General features: G+C 35.6%; 1 protein-coding gene across 1 annotated transcript in view; it reads right to left on the bottom strand.

Annotated features, from left to right (window-relative positions):
• LOC113069656 (BMP/retinoic acid-inducible neural-specific protein 1-like) overlaps positions 1-22770 on the bottom strand; it is a 77390-nt gene that overhangs the window by 32380 nt on the left and 22240 nt on the right. Inside the window, exon 3 of the mRNA XM_026242827.1 lies at positions 18178-18283. Within this exon, the coding sequence (XP_026098612.1) occupies positions 18178-18283 (106 nt within the window). The remainder of the gene's footprint in view (positions 1-18177; positions 18284-22770) is intronic.

Below are 22770 nucleotides of genomic sequence, written 5' to 3'. Positions count from 1 at the left end.
CTTTCCCTTACTATACCGAAAATGAACTGAATCGTGACTTTAAAACCAAAGTACGTACCGAACCGTGATTTTTGCATACCATTACACTTCTAATGTACAGGTATGTGCAAATCGAAAAACAGACTAAGTATGTGTGTTAGATAAATAAGTGTATGAGTGTATTAGTGTGTGTTCCAGGTTTATTGATATTCATTAGATGGATTGTGACTGGTCATTCTGGTGCTCAGAGCTCTGTAGCATCGACCAGATGGCAACAATTCAAAGAGGGGGTGTGCTGGATGTAAGGGGTCCAGAGTGATTTTGCCAGCCCAAAAAGTTTATTAGTTTTTACTGAAAATAGACTGAAATATTTGCATTCAAACCTTTCAGTACTGAGTGATATGTATTTGTAATCAACATTCTGCCCGAACTGGGGTGCGTTTCCCGTACAAAGACGTAACTCGTTGATTAACCACCAGAGTACGATGCATTGTTGTTGAAACAAACTAGCTAGCATTAACTTTTTTTTCGAACACAGTTGCATCGCCATTGTTTGAACCACAATAGTTAAACAAGATAGGGCAATCGTTAATGACGTTACATGCATGTGGTAAAGGAACAACTTCTGCTATTTAACCGATTAGACATCTCTAAGATGCTGCTGTTTTGAACATGGCACCTGATTACTAATTTACTATTTACTAGTTCCCTGTCATTTTGCTTTATTTGATGTCTGATTCATCGTGGGTTATCCTTTACACCATACTCCGGGGTTCCCTAAGGTATTTGTACAAATGTGCACTCTTCAAAAACTGTGCTTTTAGAGGATGTGCAAACATACACAGATTAAAATTTATTTATATTTAGATAGAATGTAATATATAGATTGCACTGCATGTTAACTTGCTTACTGTGCTAAAGAGCATATTTATTTAAGCCCATGTCCCTTACTAACAAGAAACTATGCTTCTAACCACAGGACAACAGCTGCAGTTCTTAACACGCAAGTTTGCGACGTTGTTTGCAAATGTTTGTTTTAACTATGGTTTCAGAAAACACAGTATCGTTGAACTATGAGGCTAACAAAGGAACTTGTAACCAAAGTTGGCTAACGATGCTTTTTAGAAACACCCCCCGTATGACGTTTTCTTTATCGCAATGCATTTACAAATTACCTGATCAATGAAAGATGCAAATTTGGCCTAAAAAAGTATATTGGAAGGCAGCACAGTCATATTGCCAACATACTGCAAAAGTTGAGCATGAACCAGAATCCTGGTTTGGTAGAAAGCGTTCTAGTATTTGAACGGAGGTTTTGTTTAGGCAGACTACTGTACAGCATACAACTCTACAATTCTCTATTGGACTTTAGATGATAAATTGTGTTTATGAGCACTGCCAAAAATATCCAGATGCAAAACTGCATGTTTGTTGAACTCATTACACAGCTTCTATGAAGTCACCAAAACTACTCAAGAACTACTTTTTGAAACCTTCACACACAAATTAATACACCTTTACATCAGATCAGAGGACCAGTAGGCTTGTGTTGTAAATAAATGCTGAGCTGAAAGGACAGTGATAACAAGCTGTCACAAGCATCAGAAAACTACAACCGAATCAATATAAAAACAGAATGTCTTGAAATTGCTTTGGAGGTTGAGGGCTAAGAAAATATATTTACTGTCAGAGGTGGTCTCTAGAAGGAGGGAAATAGCTGATTTATCTGCCCCACTAGTCCAAATAGAAACTCCCTCTTGATTGACCACCTCAGATTGAGCGCTGACCTTAGGGTCAGAAAGGAAGAATTCCATCAGCCCACTGGATTCCTGGCAACATGGAGACCCAAATATCAGGATGGTGGCATAAGTCTTTTAAATGATGTACCATTACAGAAGAGCTATGCCCAGTGCCTGTGCGTTTATAAGTGGAATGATCTTCAGCGACTGTGCCACATCAGACTGATGCTCTCACGCCACAGTTAAACATGATTGGATTGTCTTTAGTACTGTATTGTTTGTGTTTCGATCTGTATGGCTTAATAAACAGAACAACAGAGCAACTGATTATTGTGCTTCTCTTTCCGTCCGTTTGTACAGTGTCCCTAAGGAGACATGGTCAGTTAATTTCGTTTTTTTCATGGCCATGACGTAACTCGTGGGAATGTCATAATATGTTGTGGACACAAGATATTATTTGTGGGAATGTCATATTAACTTGTGGGAACGTGATATTATGTTGTGGCCACAAAATAATTTTGTTGTGGTCACAACATCCTTATGTCGTGGCCTCGAGATGCCGTAGAGGGACGGACATCCATTTCTCGTGGCCACAACTTCTTATGTTAAGGGAAAGACATGTTTATTTTTTCATGGCCACGAGTTTAATGTGTAAAACAAACCTGCATAACCATAGCAACCCAGGATTATGAGAGATGGTTTATGTAATATTTTATTTTGAATTAAAAAAAATTATTTATTATAGAAATTATTACATTATTAAATTATATTAACCTTAGACCTTGGGTTCCTGGGTTTATTGCACGCGATCGTCATCATTCAAATTAAGTTTATCATAAATAAATGTTACATGAAGCACATAATGTAAAATATAAAAACATTTTATCCACCGTAGTCTTGTAAGTTTATTAACTGAATGTCTTTTTCCTGTAATATTTGTGTATTAGGCTATTATTATTATTATTATTATTATTATTATTATTCACCTATTATTATTATTATTATTATTATTATTATTATTATTATTATTATTATTATTGTTATTATTATTATTGGTTACATATTTTTTTAGATTCGTATATATAAATTTTTCCTTAATTTCAATCTCTTTACTTAACATTCTGTATACTTTGATAAATAATATCCTAGGCTTCTGTAAATGCTCGACATGCCAGTAAAGCTTTGGTTATGCTGTCTGGGATTTTTGCTGGAATGCAGTTTAAATGTAACATATATTTAATTTTATTTCAGCTAATTAATAGACCATATTTATAAATACTATAATGTGTCATTGTGGAATTAATTATTCACATAGTTTAATTTGTATAAAACACACTCATTGAGGTCAGACAAAGTAACATTTCCACATATATTTTTGAAAGAAGTCTCTTTTTTTCATCATGGCTTTATTTGATAAAATATTTGAAAAATATAGTAAAACAATGGTTCTTATCGTAGGGTTTCAGGGCTAACCAGACAAATTAAAGATTCAATCGGGAGCATGGTTGAAACATGAATTCAACAGAAAGGCTCAAGGCACAGGATGTTATAAATCAAATCCTAGCGCCACGAATCTGAAGCAAGTCCACCAATTAGCAGCTTTGAGCAGCTTTCAACATTGACATAAAAGAACACGCTGACCATAACAACTCAGGAAGGAGATGGTTAATTTGAGGCAAGTAATCAAAATTGATTGTCAGACAGATACAAAGCATGACCATGTAAATCCATGATAGTAATCATGATCACAGCTCTTTGGATTGACTTCCCCGCACCTAGAGGACAAGAACCAGACTGAACTTCCTTAGAAGACTTAACCTTTAACTGGTCTCCACAGAACGTCCTTATGTCAAATAATGGCACATAAACTGTCTTTTACAGATGTAGATGCACAAAAATTTACTTACAAATGAATATCAGTCCATTGCTTAACTCCATTTAATATATGTAACACATTTGTCTGACCTCGAGTGGCCGTCTAAAACTTTAACCAGCCCACAACTCTGCATCGTCAGCCAATGCCCAACCACTGGCTTCCCAAAACGTCACTTCAATGACTACTGAACTTTCAGCCAGTCAGCAACCTCGGAAAACCTCCTTTTCGGCAAGGATGACAACAAAGGGAATCCCCTAAAAAAGCAAACACAAGTACCTCCAGATTCTGAACTGGTGCTTTTAATATATCTCTTAATCTCCTTGAAGAACACATTCGAGGGTTAATTAAGTCACTGATGGTTGTTCAAGTTTATGCAGTTGCATATTGCGATAAATTTGGGATTTCACATTTTTCATTCTCTTTAACTCGTTATTTCCTTACTTTCTATCTTTCTGCAACTTGTATGAATGAGCTGATGTTCAGTAAATCGCTGGCCGATCAGCCATAAAACAGTGATTCTGTCCAAATTCCATTTAAAATCTTAAATTATTCCCTTTGAGCTAAATTGACCTGTTTCTCTTACATGATCAATGCTGAAATTAGTTTTCATATATATATATATATATATATATATATATATATATATATATATATATATATATATATATATATATATATATATATATATATAATATGATCCTAAATCCTTACACAAGGCAATAAATGTCAAGATCAAGAAAGATCACCTCAAAAGACAAATCATTTTTAATCACGTTGCCTTCTCAATCCCAGACATACTTTACATCCACAATTCATCAGAGACAGACTTCACTGTGCATATGTTCTAATTGAGTTGTTTTCATGTTTCTTCATTTGTTTGCCAAATGTTTGCCAATCTTCTGAAGAAAGAGAGAGCGGCAGAGAAACAGAGAGGGAGAGAGGGGTATAAAGATGAGTATGTAATCCATCAAACAGCAGATGAATTACCTGTGGGGCTATTTAATTTATTTTCACTCCACTTCTTTGAAAACTGTTGGCTCAGGCTATTCTAACATATTCATAAATCTTCTAGGATGGGCTTATGGCTCCGGCAAGAACATGTATGAAAGAGAGAAACAAAACAAGCAGCAAAAAAAAGCAACTTTCTTCTCCCTCTCTGATCGTGGATTCATTACAATGTGCAACCAAACAATTTTTAAGAGCCTCACAACTATCAGAGAGAAAACGGGATGTGAATTAACCGACAAACGGCTCGTTTTATCTACAACTGCTTACAAATGCTCTCTCCTTCATTTCATGTTATTTAATAGTCCCAAATGGTACATCTTTATACAAATCACTAACCTGAAGTTATTGATGCTACCAATTAAGAACACCAGGAGAATAATACAGGTGAATTTGACTTCAAAATGTAAAAAAAAAAAAAAAAAAGAGAGAGAGAGAGAGAGATAAGAAATTATATACTATGCATTAATAAATTGAAACCCGTTTTAAAGATCATTATGACCAAACTGAAATAGTTGAAGTTTGTTTTGCATTTCAGTTTTTGTCGCTGTGTTCAGAATTTTTTACTAATCTTCACTATGAGTCTCAGTATTATAATGCAATTTATTTAATTCATCATAAATTAAATACAGTACCAGTTATTGTGGATGTCATGTAAGAAAATATAAATATAAAAATAGGTTTCAATTTATTTTTGTAAAACAATGTAAGCTTCACCCTCAGAGCAACTTTTTTTCCAACTTATAGTTGGTAATACGGGAATATGCAAACACAACCATCTGTTTTGGGTCATACAACAAATCAAGTTGCAAGTCGAGTCTTACATGCGTCATTCGTGTGATGATGTACACATCTGGCGATGTACATCGTTGCAAATCAGATCCTTTTCAGTCACTGTATATCATGCCTTAGCAGGGAGCTGCACATGTAGGTTGTATGGCTGATTTTACTCATGTTCACAAACATGAATATTTATTTTACTCATGATTTGTTTTTCCTGAGTACAATCACGCTGTACTGTCAAATGTGTTTAACTGCAGATTTCATAAATAAATAAAATACATGCATTAAATTCTGGCTAGATTATCTACTGCTTTTGCATTTGAGCTGTGCTTAATAAAAAAATTAACAGAATTGATGTTGCTTTGATAGTTGATATCCCTTTATTTATTTACTCTAAATTAAGTGAGAGAAACAATTTCACACTGTGCATACTGATGCATTAACCATTAACCTTCTCATCGACCATTTCACATTATTTTGTCTTATGAACTGATTTGTTTTAATTCAAATCAATTGATGAGTATATGTTATTCAGGTAATGACACTTTGCTTATATGTTTATGCATCATTCTTTATGTTTTAAAATATTGCATTTATGTTGGTTTTCAGTCTTTTTATTTACATTGCCGTTATCATAATATTTGCAAGCTAACAAGCAAGTGAACTATATTGTTTTTTAAAGGAATTACAGTTAGTTAGTCGATACATAAATAAAACAAAGTATTGTTATTATTATTACTTTATTATTTATTTATTTTTTTTTCAGTAAAGTTTGCACCATTTAATGTAATGTAATACCCTACTGAACTGCATCTTTAGTATTAAGGTATAAACTCAAAGATATTTTCTGAAAACTGTGACAAAAAAATAAAAGAATTATAATAATAATAATAATAATAATCCCCTCTAATCCCCTTCAAATCCTCTCCTCCATAATATCATCCTAGGTATAACTTCTGTGGAACAAAGCCATGAAGCTTCCATTTATCTAGAAACTTTAAAGGTGCTGTAGGAATTTTTTTTTTTACATATTTGTTAAACCTGTCATTATGTCCTGACAGTAGTATATGAGACAGATAATCTGTGAAAAAATCAAGCTCCTCTGGCTCCTCCCAGTGTCCTATTGCCATTTGCAGAAAGTCATGCGCTCCCAGTAAAAAACAACCAATCAGAGCTGCGGTCCGTAACTTTGTTTGTGTTCAAAATGTAGAAAAATTAACATAATAAGCGAGTACACCATGAATCCATTTTCCAAACCGTGTATTTGACAATAGGGGACAGACTTTTTTTTTTTCTGGAGGAAGCATTATTATGGATCCATTCATTAGCCAGAGGGAATGAATAAAAAATTACCTTAAATGGAAACCAACCTTAAATGAAATGAAAAAGACCGCTTTAAACCCGACACCAAAAATCTGATGTATATCTTACAGTTATAAAATTAGACAATTAGCATCTCACAGTTCTTGTTTGTTTATATCAGGACTGAGGCCGCACGTTCAAGCGAAACTCAATTTGTGACCTTAGACCAGGCCTAAGCAGGGATCCATCTCCAGACCTGGAAACCCCGGCGGGTTTGGACCGGGTGTCTGAGTCTGGGATTCTGGCACAGTCTGTATCTGGCTGTGTTTAAGAGATGGTCGTCACTGCATAACACAAGCCTTAAGCCTGAGCCTAACCCTCCCACCTTACATATACTTAAACCTACCCGTCTACACACCCTGATCTCTAAACCTACCCATCTCCACCCCTGGACCAACCCATCTCCATCTCCACCCCTGACCCCTAAACCCACCCACCTCCACCCCTAAACTTACACATTTCCACCCCTGATCTCTAAAACCACCCATCTCCACACCTAAACCTAACTGTCTCTACCCCTGATCCCTAAACCCACCCCTCTGAACCCCTATACTTATCTGTCTCCACCCCTTGATCCATAAACCCACCAACCTCCACCCCTAAACCTACACATGTCCACCCCTTATCCCTAAACCCACCCATCTGAACCCCTATACTTATCTGTCTCCACCCCTTGATCCCTAAACCCACCCATCTCCACCCCTAAACCTACACGTCTCCACCCCCGATCCGTTAAACCACCCATCTCTACACCTAAACCTACCCATCTCCACGCACTAGATGGGGATCTAACCAAGCCCACTGGATCTTGTGTTCTGTAGTGAGGGACTACTGGTCTTTGGGGCAGGAATGATCTCTCTGACCTGCCATTCGCCCCTCTGGCCTCTCCATTCACCGGACGGCTGCTTGAATAGCCCGTTCCCCAGGCTATAGTGTTATCACTGACTGAGGCATGCTGGGATAGCACTAATACATGCCACATACTGCCAGATGAACTGAGAGTGTGGAAGAATGTGTCCAAGACAAACTGAGCAGGCTGTCCTTAAATGAACATGAGAATTGTTAAATCAATACGTCATGCTTATCATGTGAAAAATAAGCATTCTCAGCCAGATGGCAGTAAACACGTCTGCGATAGTCAATCGGCTCTGCGCACTATATTTCTGCAATTCATGTTTTCTTCATGCACAGCATTAATATATTCAATGCTAATAAAGATTGAGTTCTGTGTTATAATATTAACAACATGGATATTAAATGTCCGGAGCTTTTACAGTTTAATAAAAAATACACTAATACCATAGTGATACACAAACTCACATGCTTTCATAATTAACTAGTTTGTGGGTTATCTAAATGACCAATATAATGTCCAGTAAAAACCAGTCATACATTTCTTAGGGATACATTGATATGCCCAGTAATGGGCTAACTAAATATTTACAATTACAAGATTTACAATTAATATATTAAATATAACCTCTTGTTATTTTAGACTGCACATTCATTGAATGCATTAAAGGGAATTACTTATGAGATTTAATTGTCGTTTTATGTCATCAAATGATATTTTCAGTCCATATGTACTGTATATTGAAGCCAGTGAGAAGGTTCAGACTTAAGTAATTTAATCATTCAAATCAAACGATATGATCTTACTGGCTGATTCAGTTAGAAACAAAACAAGTGAATGGACCATTGAATCACTGGCTCATGTGATTCATTCAAAAACAGATTCATTCAAGGATTGAAACCCTGCGTTGCTCTATCGTCTCTCAGTCCCTCACAGTAACACATACAGCACAATGACATCATGTCAGGGAAATGTCTTAAAGTTATGATCAAGGAAAAAAATATGTCCGGTTGTCTTCTTTTTAAACACCTTCAAATATTGTGCTTGATCCATTTTGCACGGAAAATGGCAGAAACTTTCTTCAGCTTGTGCACAGCTTGATACAGTAGTTCTGATTAGCCAATCACCATTATTTAGTTTATGAATTATCACATGTATAGAATTTAAACATTTAATTTGCACAATACATTTTACATAATAAACTAAATTATTAATCTAAAGGGGATGGTGGTTTCACAGGGGAATGCTTTTTGGAAGGGTTTTTTCTTTTTCTTTTTTTTTACCAGAGTGATGCCATCCTCCCTGGTTCTGACTCCATTCCAGGGCACAATTACAGTCTCATCTGGTGGAGAAATTGCACTATGGGCACAGTGTGGCCATGGAGAAACACAGCTATCTCCTCGCAAACTGTTGTACACATAATTTCCAAATCAGAAAACCAAAGATCCTGCAGGAGCAGACGAGAGTGGCTGATTAGTGCACGTCTGTGATGTCAACTCGTTGGCAAAGTTGATTTTATTGCATTTGGAAATGTAACAGCATGTCATTATCATGCTTCACAAGATATCCCGAGGCAAAGCACTCAACTCATGTCTTTCTCTGAACAAGAACAAGATGGAAAGGACCAAAAATAAATAAATAAATAAAAAAATGAAAGAAAAATGGCTACTTTATAACATTTGAAATATAAATATTTCAGTAATAAGGCACACACAATCAGGCTGTTGTGCTCGATATTAAGACTATAGTTAATCAGTATTGTCAGAAATATATATATATATATATATATATATATATATATATATATATATATATATATATATATATATATATATATATATATATATATTTGTCAAAAGACTTCTCATTGAGCTGCTTTTATGAGGCATGTGAGTAAATTAAGCTCAAAGGGAAATGTATATAAATAATCACAATTAATTATGATTGATTTAAATTATTTGTATGAGCTGCCAGTAGTAGCAGAATTAAATTACTAGTTGAAAAATTAAACTGTAGCAGAATTAAATTGCCATCAACTAATCTGTTTGTCCAGCGAATATTTAGTGTAAATTCATATTCTAAAGTAGGGCCAAGTGGATGAATGAAGCCATTAGAGAAAAAAAACAAAAAAACAACAACTGAGATTTAAGCTATGAAAAGAGTTAACCACCTGAGTAAAACCATCAGCTCCATTTTAGAACGGGGTCTACAGCTTATACTAAACCTCAGTTTTGTTTAGTTAAATGTATGAAACTTGCATTGCCTTGGCCTGGTTCGAGCGTCCGAATGCAGTCTCGGATGAAAGTCTTGATGGTTTGGAGGTTCGGTGGTGTAGGAGTCATGATCACCTTCTTCCAGGTTTGAAGAGAGATTCATTCCAAAGATGTTCTAACTCAGTGGCGACTGGGAGTTTCTCCCCAGTGGAAAGAGAAAAAGAGCTAATAGAGACATCAGCTGAGATCCTAGGATCTTTGGTGAATAGAAAGTCAAGAATGAAGGCCTGGCACATGCTTAGTAGTCCAAGAGAGTTCTAGCTCATCCTTGTCATCCTCTTAGGATCTAAAAGAACCGCAGACTGGGTGAGCTATGTGATGGAGACGGGGCACGCCCACACCGTCTCCAGCTCCAGCTCTCCACACGGACCGCAATCAGATTTTAGCAGAAGACTTAGCAGAAGAAGCAGAGACTGGGCAAAACTATGCATTAGCCTTTTAAGGTAGAAGATTCTCGCCTCTCAGGATGAGCTTGTCCATTGAGAAAGGCTGAAATTCCAAGTGGGTGTTTGGGAATAATGTAGAGTTTTACGGCCCTTTGTCTGAAAGCATGGTAATTTGCATATGGAACTCTATTGAGTGTTAATGCAAAATTAGCCTATGTACCAATATATGATATACACTTTCATTTAGATCACTAGAAAATGATTTCATAGATAATAAACATGGTAAGATTACATATAGGTAAGATTACATGAACAAGTCGTTCTACCATAAGCATGCATAAAACAGGACAAGACAATATACCAGAAGAGTTATACATATACAGTGACTTGAAGTATATGTGTCTTCATTCAAAGAAAGGTTTTTTCTATGAATTAATTAGAGAAGAGTCCATTTTGCTGAGCATTACGTGTCTTTCCTATAGAAAATGTACCATGGCATAAGGTCGTAAAGGTTTATCTGATCTGTCTGAGGTGTCCTGGTTGCCATGGGCCTGATGTCGTTCCCAGAAATGCTGGCACCCAGTGTGTTTATTGGGTGAGGGGTTTGGATTACTTGGTAATCTAATGAATAATTGATTTGTTAAATCAAATGAAAAATGGTGTGTCTGATTGGTCCAGACTCTTCACGAAGCTAGACAAACATGAATCAAATGGTGAAAAAAAAATGTGGTGCAGCTTCAAATCGTGATACAATTCCGATACTTCATGATTTTGGATCGTGGCATGTCTTGTGATGAGGGAGTTGCTGATACCCAGTCCTAATATTGAGTAAGTGACATTTCAGACACGGTATGACCAGATATTGAAGATTTATTTCTCCAGCAAAAATACCAAAACAGCAGTGGACACAGATCTCAAACAGTGTAACACTCCAGTGCTGATTGCCACGTATCCAATCCAATTAGTGGAGCAGTTGCATAAATCTGCTTGAAAAAAGAGAGGCATGTTTGATCAAATATTAAAATAACAGTGACAGATTAAAATGACAACATTGTGTTCTTTTACAGTCACTGACAGATGTCAAAATGGAAAATGTCAAATTTCAAGCTCAACCCTAACAGGCAGTTTCTAAAATACTGTAATGCTGAACTTTGAAAATAGCCACCAGCTCATTATTCTGAAGCAGGATGTACAAAGACAGACATAGAGTCCTCTAAACTCCACTGACCTGTAAAGACCCTCATCTCCAGACTTTCAAAAACATCCCTTTAAAAGGTTCGTTCAACCAAACGTGAAAAACTGGTCAACTTTTAAAACCCTGTCTTATTCCAAACCTGCACGACTGACTTTCTTCTAAAGTGCACAAAACAGATGTTTAGCAGAATGTTCATTTACATTTACATTTATTCTTTTAGCAGACACTTTTATCCAAAGCGACTTACAGATGAAGACAGTGGAAGCAATCAAAAACAACAAAAAGAGCAATGATATATAAGTGCTATAACAAGTCTCAGTTAGGTTAACACAGTACACGTAGCATGGGATTTTAAATAATATGATAAATAAAAAGAAGAATAGAGCAAGCTAGTGTTAGAGGTCTTTACACACACACACACACACACAAACATACAATTACATAATAAATGAAAAGAAAATAGAATACAAAAAGATTAGAAAGGTAGTTAGATTTTTTTTTTTTTTTTTTAAATAGAATTAGAATAGTGAGTGTTAAAGTTAGAGGGTCAAATAAAGATGGAAGAGATGGGTTTTAAGCCGATTCTTGAAGATGGCTAAGGACTCAGCTGCTCAGATTGAGTTGGGGAGTTCATTCCACCAGAAGGGAACATTTAATTTAAAAGTCCGTAAAAGTGACTTTGTGCTTCTTTGGAATGGCACAATCAAGCGACATTCACTTGCAGAACGCAAGCTTCTAGAGGGCACATAAGTCTGAAATAACAAATTTAGGTAAATGGGTGCAGAGCCAGTGGTAGTTTTGTAGGCAAACATCAATGCCTTGAATTTTATGCGAGCAGCTATTGGAAGCCAGTGCAGATTGATAAACAGAGGTGTGACGTGAATTCTTTTTGGCTCATTAAAAATGTATCTTGCTGCCGCGTTCTGAATTAATTGTAAAGGTTTGATAGATTTGGCTGGAAGACCTGCCAAGAGGGCATTGCAATAGTCCAGTCTGGACAGAACAAGAGCTTGAACAAGGAGTTGTGCAGCATGTTCCGAAAGAAAGGGCTTGATCTTCTTGATGTTGAATAAAGCAAATCTGCAGGATCGGACAGTTTTAGCAATGTGGTCTGAGAAAGTCAGCTGATCATCAATCATAACTCCAAGGCTTCTAGCTGTTTTTGAAGGAGTTATGGTTGATGTGCCTAACTTGATGGTGAAGTTGTGATGAAACGATGGGTTTGCTGGAATCACAAGCAGTTCTGTTTTGGCAAGGTTGAGTTGAAGGTGATGGTCCATCATCCAGTAAGAAATGTCTGTTAGACAAGCTGAGATGCAAATAGCTACCGTCGGACCATCAGGATGAAATGAGAGGTAGAGTTGAGTGTCATCAGCATAGCAGTGGTATGAAAAGCCATTTTTCTGAATGACAGAACATAGTGATGCCATGTAGACAGAGAAGAGAAGTGGTCCAAGAACTGAGCCCTGAGGCACCCCAGTAGTTAGATGTTGTGACTTTGATAGGTAAGACTCAAACCATTGAAGTGTGGTTCCTGAGATGCCTTTTGCCAGTAGAGTTGATAGGAGGATCTGGTGGTTAACCGTGGTTAACTTCTCAGGCTACTTCAGGATATCGTGCTGATGACCCATACCAAGTTTCATGACAATATGTCAATGTGTTTGCAGGGTTGCCAACTCTCACGCATCTGTTGTGTAGGTATATGATGACAATTCTCATTTAAGGTGCTTTATTAAAGGAAGACATTAAGGCAATTGCACGGGCGATTTTTCATCTCCACCTTGTTAACACATTTCTTTGAATAGGATATCCTCCCCTCGTTCCATATTCCCACCGGGATTATTACCTGCACTAGGCTGTAGTCACAGCCTCCCGAGACAATTTTCTTAATGGCAACTACAATTCCTTCAAAGTGACCTTTCTTAATTCATAAAGAGATGCAGGAGGCGACTCTAATGGGACACGACAGATGTGTGACCGTCCCGTGATTGTGGCCATCTCTCACTCATGTACGTGTGTTAAATCTCAGTTCTTGTCAGTCGTCTTTTCTCAACGGCTCAAAGCTGACAGAGAGCAAGAAAGATATGATTCTGTTAACACATACAGTAGATGGGATGTGAAGTGACTGTTTTTAAAGGCCAGACACTTTAGTGACCAAGAGCTCTTTTGCCTTATGTCTTGACATTAAGAAAGAGCCTATCCAACAATCTGCTTCTTCCATTTTACTGTTTTACAACCAAAAAAATAAAAATAAAAATCATTGTTAGCGAACTTGTCAATCCATCTTGATGACTGATGCTGAAGAACATGAACAGATAAACATTGACCAATAAGGTATAGTTTTACCCACATGTGACTTGCATAAACAAAGTTTGGTATGCTTTGCATTGTTGCCTTGTGAAAGCTAACCGAACCAAGAAGAAAATTCTACATTTTTACGTAAATTATGTCCTTGTCTCAGAACAAAGCAAACAATGTACAGATCTGAAAATGCACTTTAAGGAAAAAGGCGTTGCTATTCTGGCTCTTGAACAGAGTTTGGCTTGCAGTTTATTTATATTACACACCTGGAAAGCAAAACATATAAAAAGTACAGTGCAGCATTGTTCAGGCAAAAGGTGGATAGATGTTAATGGTAGATTCTGTTATTTGATTTTTCTATGGCTTTCAGAAAACACAAACTCCGTCCACAGCTTTGGAGCAGTGAGCTAATTCACTGAATGGAAGGAAAGAAATGCATAAATAAATAAATTAATTAAATAATAGAAATACATGACATGTTTTATTTTGCAATGAAAAACATAATTTAAAACAAAATACATTTAGCAGAAAAACTAAACGGCTTAAACAAAACAAAAAATACACTAAAGATAAAAAGGCAACACAAAGATAGTAAATAAGAACATAATGTCATGATCCTCTTACATATTCTGCAGCAAATAGTATGTTTTCAATACATCAAATTATTATTGTAAAAAAAAAAATAATATTTGCCAACATTTGTAGCATGCAAAAAGCCACTTCACACAATACTCTATCCCACATTGCAATGCGCTCAACTTGACCTTCCACTTCCTATGTATGTGTGTTTGTGTGTATGTATTCATGTATATATATATATATATATAAAAGCAGAGGGCCGTGTTGAAATCCAAAGTGCTGAAACACATCAGAAACAGAAGTGAACAATGACATTGCAATTTCGAGAAACTAAAAGTTGGAGGATGAACAGAACAAAACACATTTAGAGTGTCCTTAGAAAACGCTTCATAATCAGTTTCTACAGCTGTTTTCTCTGACTCTCTGTTTTGTCTCTGATGGGAAAAAATACTAAAGTGAACACAAGACTTGCAGTTTTATTATGACCTTTCTAAAACTGTTTAGAACAGGTAATTTATATTGAAACCTCTGCATTACACCACAGTATTTAAACAAATGATATGCGTGATGAAACAGGTTATTTGGAATGTATCTCATAGGAAGCATACGGATGGTCTCAGTCCTATCTGTCATGAGACAGTGTTGATCTGTGTCTATCATCATTCAGATGTTTTAGCCCGCTCTGTTATTTTTTGCAGTTTTTTTATTTTAATTTATTTATTTGTTTGTTTGTTTGTTTGTGTATGTGTGTGTGTGTGTGTGTGTGTGTGTGCATTGCACCGTGCTCATCGTCCAGGTGTTTTTTCATGGATGAAAGAAAATAGTTGCTTCTTTGTTTTCTGTAAAAAAAAAAAAAAAAAAAAAAAAAAAAGAATAAATAGAAAAGAAAAATAAAATAGTTAAAAATTAATAATTAATAAATTTAAAAACATTTGCTTTGGTAAATCTTTTCAATTAAAAGTTAAAATTACAACAAAATTAAAAATATAATCATGACATAAGATCAAAACTGATATAAAACGCCACAATGATGCCTAATTTTGACTGTTTAACAAATTAATTATAACTGTGTATATATATATATATATATATATATATATATATATATATATATATACCGTATCTTCCTGTTTAAGTGGGCAGCTCTTGGTTGGAATAAGCTCTAAAGTGGACAAGACCTCATGACAACAGTCAAAAGTCCGTCTGTGTGACCCTGTTTCAGCAGATGTTTACTGCTCTTCAGCTGCTCGTCCCTGAGAAGATCTTTCCATCAACAGCCATCAAATCCATCTTCTCCAAACATCTCAAAGACAACAACCTGATAGCAAACCAACAGCGCAAGACTTTAATCCAGATCAAGAAGGCACAGATAGCTGCTCTCTGCTGTGACCTGACACACTGCTATCACAGTGGGATGTTTTATGCAGTGTAATGATGTGCAGCATCAAAGCCCATTACCTACAGAGAGAGCTTTCAGAGAGAATATTCAAAATGAGAGGGCCAGATAAAAGATGGATAAAGTTGAGCTGTTCACGGCTCCGACAGAATCCTTTCATTACACACATCAAATGTGTTAGTGATACTTCTACAAGCATTCATATTTCAGGTTATGACAAAAATGTGAGTTAACCGAAATGGAAAATACACTTCTGCTAACTAGGCTATTAGCAGAGTTAAAGCATAAATCACGACATGTGTAATTAGACATGAGTATTACGCTTGTGTTCCTGTGGCTCAGTGGTAGAGCATTGAGTTAGCAGCGCAAAAGCTTGTGGGTTCAATTTTCAGGGAACATGCTTGCTGGTGAAAAAATAAATAAAAATTGTATAGCCTAAATGCACTGTAAGTTGCTTTAAGTGTCTGCTAAAAATGCATAAATGTAAAAAAAAAAACATAATTGCTTGTATCAAGTTAGACATCAAACTTTACATTAAAACTGACACAACCAAAGCTGTTCACATCCACTAAACCGTGAGCATGTGAATTCATCCACCAGTGCAGACTCAACTCAGTAATGAAACTCTGACTGAGTTTGCTGTGCTGCTGCTGAATCTACAACACCTCAGCAAAATATAAAAAAGAAATATAGCCAAAACACATCTTGCAGTGTCATCGCCGTTTGCATGAAATCTACAACATGACCATTGTAGTGTGATTCATGAAAACAGATGACTCTTATGAGCTAGCTTTTATTAATACAGAAAGAATCATCTGTCTTAAAGCTGCAGTAGGGACCTTTTGACGCTCTAGCGGTTAATAAACAGAACTGCTTGCGTCTTGTGGAAGAACATCGTAGCCGGAGCTACTTCTCTCTGTTTGTGTCTATGAAGAATCACAAAGGTACTGGGTTACTCCGCCGCGGTACCCCCGAAGCAATCTAAAATAGTCTGAATATAAACACTTATAGGTGCACCCTAGTGATTCAGGACAAACCAAAAACACAGTTTGGAAAATGGATTCATGGTGTACTCGCTTATTATATACATTTTTCTACATTTTGAACACAAACAAAGTTACGGACCGCAGCTCTGACTGGTTGTTTCTTACCGGGAGTGATAGTATTCCTACAAATGGCAATAGGACCACTGGGAGGAGCCAGAGGAGCTTGATTTTTTCACAGATTATCTGTCTCATATTCTACTGTCAGGACATAATGACAGGTTTAACAAATATGTAAAAAAATATATTTTTACAAAAGTTACCTACTGCACCTTTAATCAAACCATGAACACTTTAGGGAAAAACAACAACGAGAACAACAAAAAATGTTGTGTCAGGATATTTTCCATTAATTTTATAGACATTTCCCTACGCTAAAACACGCAACACTGCAATCCGTAAATCATAAAATATAAGAAATTAAAAATATTCAAAAAAAAATAAAGAAATAATTGTTTTATTTTATTTTTTTCTAAAACAAACACAATGTAAAGCAGAATACATAAAATAAAACAATAGAAACATTTTAAGAAAATAATATTTTTTTATAGAATTTAAAACTTTAACACAAAGCAATATTACATTCAAAATAAAAATAATAATAATATTGACAATAAAATTTTTTTCTTCTCAAAATAGCATTGTTTACATTCTTAAAGTCATCACTGTAAATGTTAAAAGACCAGAACTGCAATTCCCATCGCTGTTGAGCACATCGTGTGTAACTTCCAGTAATATCAGCCAGCCACACAGATTCATACGCATTTATTTTCCCTGCAGATGCATCTCGTCGCAGCTGTGCATCTGTGTTTCTCTTCTCTAAAGCATGTGTCAATGCAGCAGATGTGCACACAGTGAAATCTATAAATAAATTAATAAATGTTTTCTGATAGACAAGATCTATAAAGACATAATGATCTTTTTTCATATGTAAATTCTGAAAGAAAAAAAAAACATATGCTTGTTTTGTTTGCTTTTAATTTGACACACATGCAGCTGGATTGAAGATGGATTCAGGAAGTAATTTATGCCAATCCTAGGTGTTGCTAGACCATGTGTAAGAGGTTTCAGTCGTTCCATCTTTAATTTCAGCCCCGCTAAAAACCAAATCTGATTCTATGAGCTCTGTTCACGTCTACATGCTGCTGTGTTTTCTGGCATGATATCTGAGTTTATTTATCTATTAATCATTGATCATTATGTTAAAATTGTTACATTCAGTATTATTCCTTCCTATTCATCACTACTGCAGGTAGACAATCAATTCTCCATTCTCAACAGAATTTTTTTTTTTTTTTTTAATTACATTTTTTTCTGACACAAATAAACTTGCAGCAGAACAACAGTGCAGACTACCAGACAAAACAAACTAGACTAATAGCACAGTGAATTGTTTGGATCACATACCCTGCAGATGGAGTTTGCTCTCCGGACTCTGAAGAAGAACAGAACTGACCGAGTCCAGATTATCATACGTGCTGCAGCCGAGTGGACCCGTCCGCGTCTCCGTCACCTGAAGACAGACACATATCTCATCAAACCAGGGCGTGAAAAAACGGACAAATTTTCATTGGTTACTGTACTTAAAGGTGCTGTGTGTGGGATTGACACCGAGTGGTTGAACTAAGTCTTGCAGTCCAAATTCAAAATATTGGAGAGGATTTATTTTTTTTTTGCCTCAAACTTGATGCACATGCAGGTTGCCAGATTGACGACACAAACAGGAACAAGCACATATGATGATGAATGAAACTAAATATGCTGTGTTTTCCTCCAACTGGCAACCCAGGCAGCTTGCAGTGGGGGGATTTCACAAACCAAAACAGAGACCGACGTTTCGGCCCGGAGTGCAAATCTTCAAAGAAGAATAACTGACTGTAACTTCTTCTTTCAGATAAACAAATATGGCATGTTTGGCATGTTTATTAAATATCTGCAAACGTATGATGATTACATACAGCACATTTTAGTATTGTTATATTTATATAGTAATATTACGGACACACATTTCTGAAATTGTCTCTCATGATTGCATTCATGTATGCATGAACGCATGCACTGTATGTATGCATTCATTTGTTCTTTCATTCATTCATTCATTCATTCAAAAGCAATGAAGCGGTCAGAAATCTATTTAAAATGTGTTTTTAAGATTTCAAAGCTTAGCATTTCACCCTTCACACATGAAAATGTCACAGTGAAAACACCATTTTTTATCACTATATTAATTACAACACATGTTGGTGTGGATATTTTGTTATACAGTATATTGCTAACCTTGGTGTGTTAGATCATAAAGTGTGTGCACCACCTTCCATACCAGGAAGCTCAATCAATATATTCTTGTAAAGGCCCTGGGCGAAAATTGTAAACCCCATTGCTTAGAAAAGTAATAGCACACCTCCCTGGTAAGCTGTGTGGTTTGAGTAATCATTCTTGACTGTAGAAATAAGTCAGGGAAAGTTGTGGCCTAATGGTTAGAGAGCTGGACTTATAATCCAAAAGGTTGCGAGTTTGAGACTTGGGCCGGCAGGAATTGTAGGTGGGGGGAGTATGAGCACATTTTCAACAAATTTCAAAAATTATATATATATTGAATAGTGAATGCCTGACTCAGATGTTTGAGTTCCCAGGTGCATTTGAGGCACATTGTTTCCCTTCTTGATTGTTTCCAGGTGTATTGTAGTTTGTTCATTTACCTCCCTGAGTATTTATAGCCCTTGTATTCCTCAGCGTAACAAGGTATTAGCTGATGATTTCTTGACTTAGTTTTTTTGATTTCTGAATTGTAAGTCTCACTGTTATTTTGTCATCTCAATGCAGCCTCCAGAGTCTGATTTACAGCAGCATTTGACCTAAATACAGTCTTTTGTTCTGCAGATAGTGTTTCTTCTACACGCTCTGAGGGTCACTTTAATTACAAAGACACCACAGCAGAACTGCAGCACGTATCTGACCTTCAGATAAATACAGGTGACACGTCACAATAACACACCTGAAAACACACAGTAGACCTGAGAATGAAAATCACTCTATTTTTAGAATAGTTGAGCTAAAAAGGAAAACTCATTTAATTAGCCTTGTGTCTATCCAGTGCCATATGATCGTCGGTTTTCCTTCGAACACAAAAGCTATAGTTCTGAATCCTGTACAAATGTGTGCTTCTTGAACAAATGTAAATATTCAGAACCATAAACATGATTCCCTTCTGGAATTTTTTTTTTTATTATTATTGTGTGTATGTGCATGTGTGTGTGTGTGTGTGTGTGTTATAATGAGTAATGATGAGTTTAGTACCGAAACGCTATAAATCCATTTTTAAGTTGAGTAAAAATGTGTTTTCTTTACCAAAAAAGTGGTTGTATGTACACCACTATTTTCGGTTTCAAACTTTCAAATGGCATATTTAGGTTGTAATAACGTTAAAAATTAAAATCCAAATTTTGATTTTCAAAGATTTATTATACAATGTTATTATTGTTTTCCCCCAAAATGCAATAAATCCATGATACATTTATTATTATTATTATTATGATTATTATTATTATTATTTATAAATGTAATAACTCCATTGAATCAATATAAAAGTTATTTTTCATATTAAAGTGATGAAAATACACAACACAGTAAGTTGATCTACATATAACAGCCTCTGAACTTGGTCAATACTAGTCTTATATACAGGAAGTGGATTAAAAATACATTCATCAGTCATCGCTCCCATAAATAATTCAACTGGTCATCTTGTTAATGCTTTAAATTAATAACAGCAATAAAATAAAATAACATCTTTAACAAGAACACAACATCTCATTAGACCACATAAATTCTCCCTGTATCATGTGCATAGAATATGCATGGGGCGACTTTTAATAAAACATAAAACGAGGCACTTTTTGGGGGGCAACTGTGTTCATGTAGATGTTTTGAAGGGCCAAAGCGAATACATCTAGATTTAAATTAAAAGAGACAAGATATTCACACTTTTTTTGCAGACTGCGATATATTCGGTCAACTAATCACAGCGGACCATTCCACCCACTGTAAACCATAACGACCAATCACAGAGCACTATTCCACGCACACTAGACAGTAATGGCCGTGCATTGAATACACCTGGCATCCTAATTTCCTCATCTACTTTGTACTTTGTGATTAACAAACAAGGGTTGGACGATAAAAAAATAAAAACAGCATGAGATTATCATGCACATCTCGTAAGTAAAGCCAGTTCTGTGATTAATAGTACCAGTAAATCTCCATCACGTGCTTTCAGGTGGAAATTATTCAGATGCATTTAATACACAGAGCAGCAGATCACTGTCAAGTTACCCCAAATTGTGTTCATTAGATTAATCACATTCGATTATGAATGTGATATTGCGTAGCTTGTCGGTGTTAGTGTTTTAATTAAATTTATGTAATTAATAGTGTTTAAAAAATGTATGTTTTTGTTAATACAGCACATAGCACTGGTCAACTACATGAATGTAACATGTAACAAGTTTCAGTATGAAAAAAAAAAAATAAATCATAACAATTCAATGGATTTAGCAATTTAATTTAATTTAATTATAAATCTTTGAAAATCATAACCTGGCTTATTTTTTTTTAAGTTATTATAACCTAAAGATGCTATGTGAAAGTTTGAAACTGAAAATATTGGTTTCATCTTGCCACTTTCTTGGTAAAGAAAACACATTTTTCCTCAAATTAATTAAAATGGATTTATTGCATTTTGGAACCAAACTCATATGGTTTATTTGTGTTTTTCAAGTCTTCTCCAGGTATTTAATAATGAATATGAATGATACAGTGCTAACTGACATAGCATTTATTACAGTACATGAGCTATAAAATATATTTTCTGCCTTATTGTGATAAGAAAAATAAAATGATTGTAGTATAAACCAATCATAACCATAAAACTGTCATTAGGAAAATGCAGTATATTGGTAACACTTTAAAATAGGGAACACATATTTACTATCAACTGAGAGTATTCCCTGATCAAACTTCTAATTTGCTAATTATTAATAGTTAGTAAGGTAGTTGTCAAGTTTATGTACGGGATTAGATTAATGGATCTAAAATATGGTCATGCAGAATAAGGTATTAATATGTAATATGTAATATAATAAATAGGCAATATGCTAGTAATATGCATGCTTTAAGGGGAAGTTGCTGCCTAATGGTTAGAGAGTCAGACTCCCAATCGAAAGGTTGTGAGTTCGAGTCCCGGGCCGGCAGGAATTGTGGGTGGGGGGAGTGCATGTACAGTTCTCTCTCCACCTTCAATACCACGACTTAGGTGCCCTTGCTCCCCGGGTGCCGCAGCATAAATGGCTGCCCACTGCTCTGGGTGTGTGTTCACAGTGTGTGTGTGTGCACTTCGGATGGGTTAAATGCAGAGCACCAATTCTTAGTATGTCACCATACTTGGCTGAATGTCACTTTCACTTTCACTTCACTTTCACTTATAAGCAACTAATTAATAGTGAGAATTTGTCCTTAAAATAAAGTGTTACTTTGACTATGATTTTTCCATCAATAAAATCCTGATTTTCTGCTTTTTTAAATATTAAGTAAGGTAGTTCTTAAGTTTAGGTATAGGGTAGGATTAGGGATGTAGAATAAGGCTTTCTTGTTAAGAAACCCTAAAATAAAGTGTCACCATAGTTAATGGTAGATAAGTGCTCCCTATTCTAAAGTGTTACCAGAGTAAGACATAAGAAAAGTTTTAGCTATATGCTGTGTTATCTTAATTTTAGTAATTTTGTGGGAAAGGGGCCAAAATGGCTCTTTTGATGTTAAAGGTTGCAGATCCCCGGATAAAGGGATAATAAACACTGAAAAATGTTTCAGTGACTATATATTATTACAAATACTCTCCTCCTGTCACAGAGCAGTCAGGCGACATTTGATCCTGACTGGTCAACTTGTGTGTGTTCGAAATACTGATTGGATCACAGAGAGAACCTTATAGATTCAAGTTAGAGT

This window comes from Carassius auratus, chromosome 5, assembly GCF_003368295.1.
Source record: "Carassius auratus strain Wakin chromosome 5, ASM336829v1, whole genome shotgun sequence".
Lineage (NCBI taxonomy): Eukaryota > Metazoa > Chordata > Actinopteri > Cypriniformes > Cyprinidae > Carassius > Carassius auratus.
This window is presented reverse-complemented; position numbering and strand designations above follow the sequence as displayed.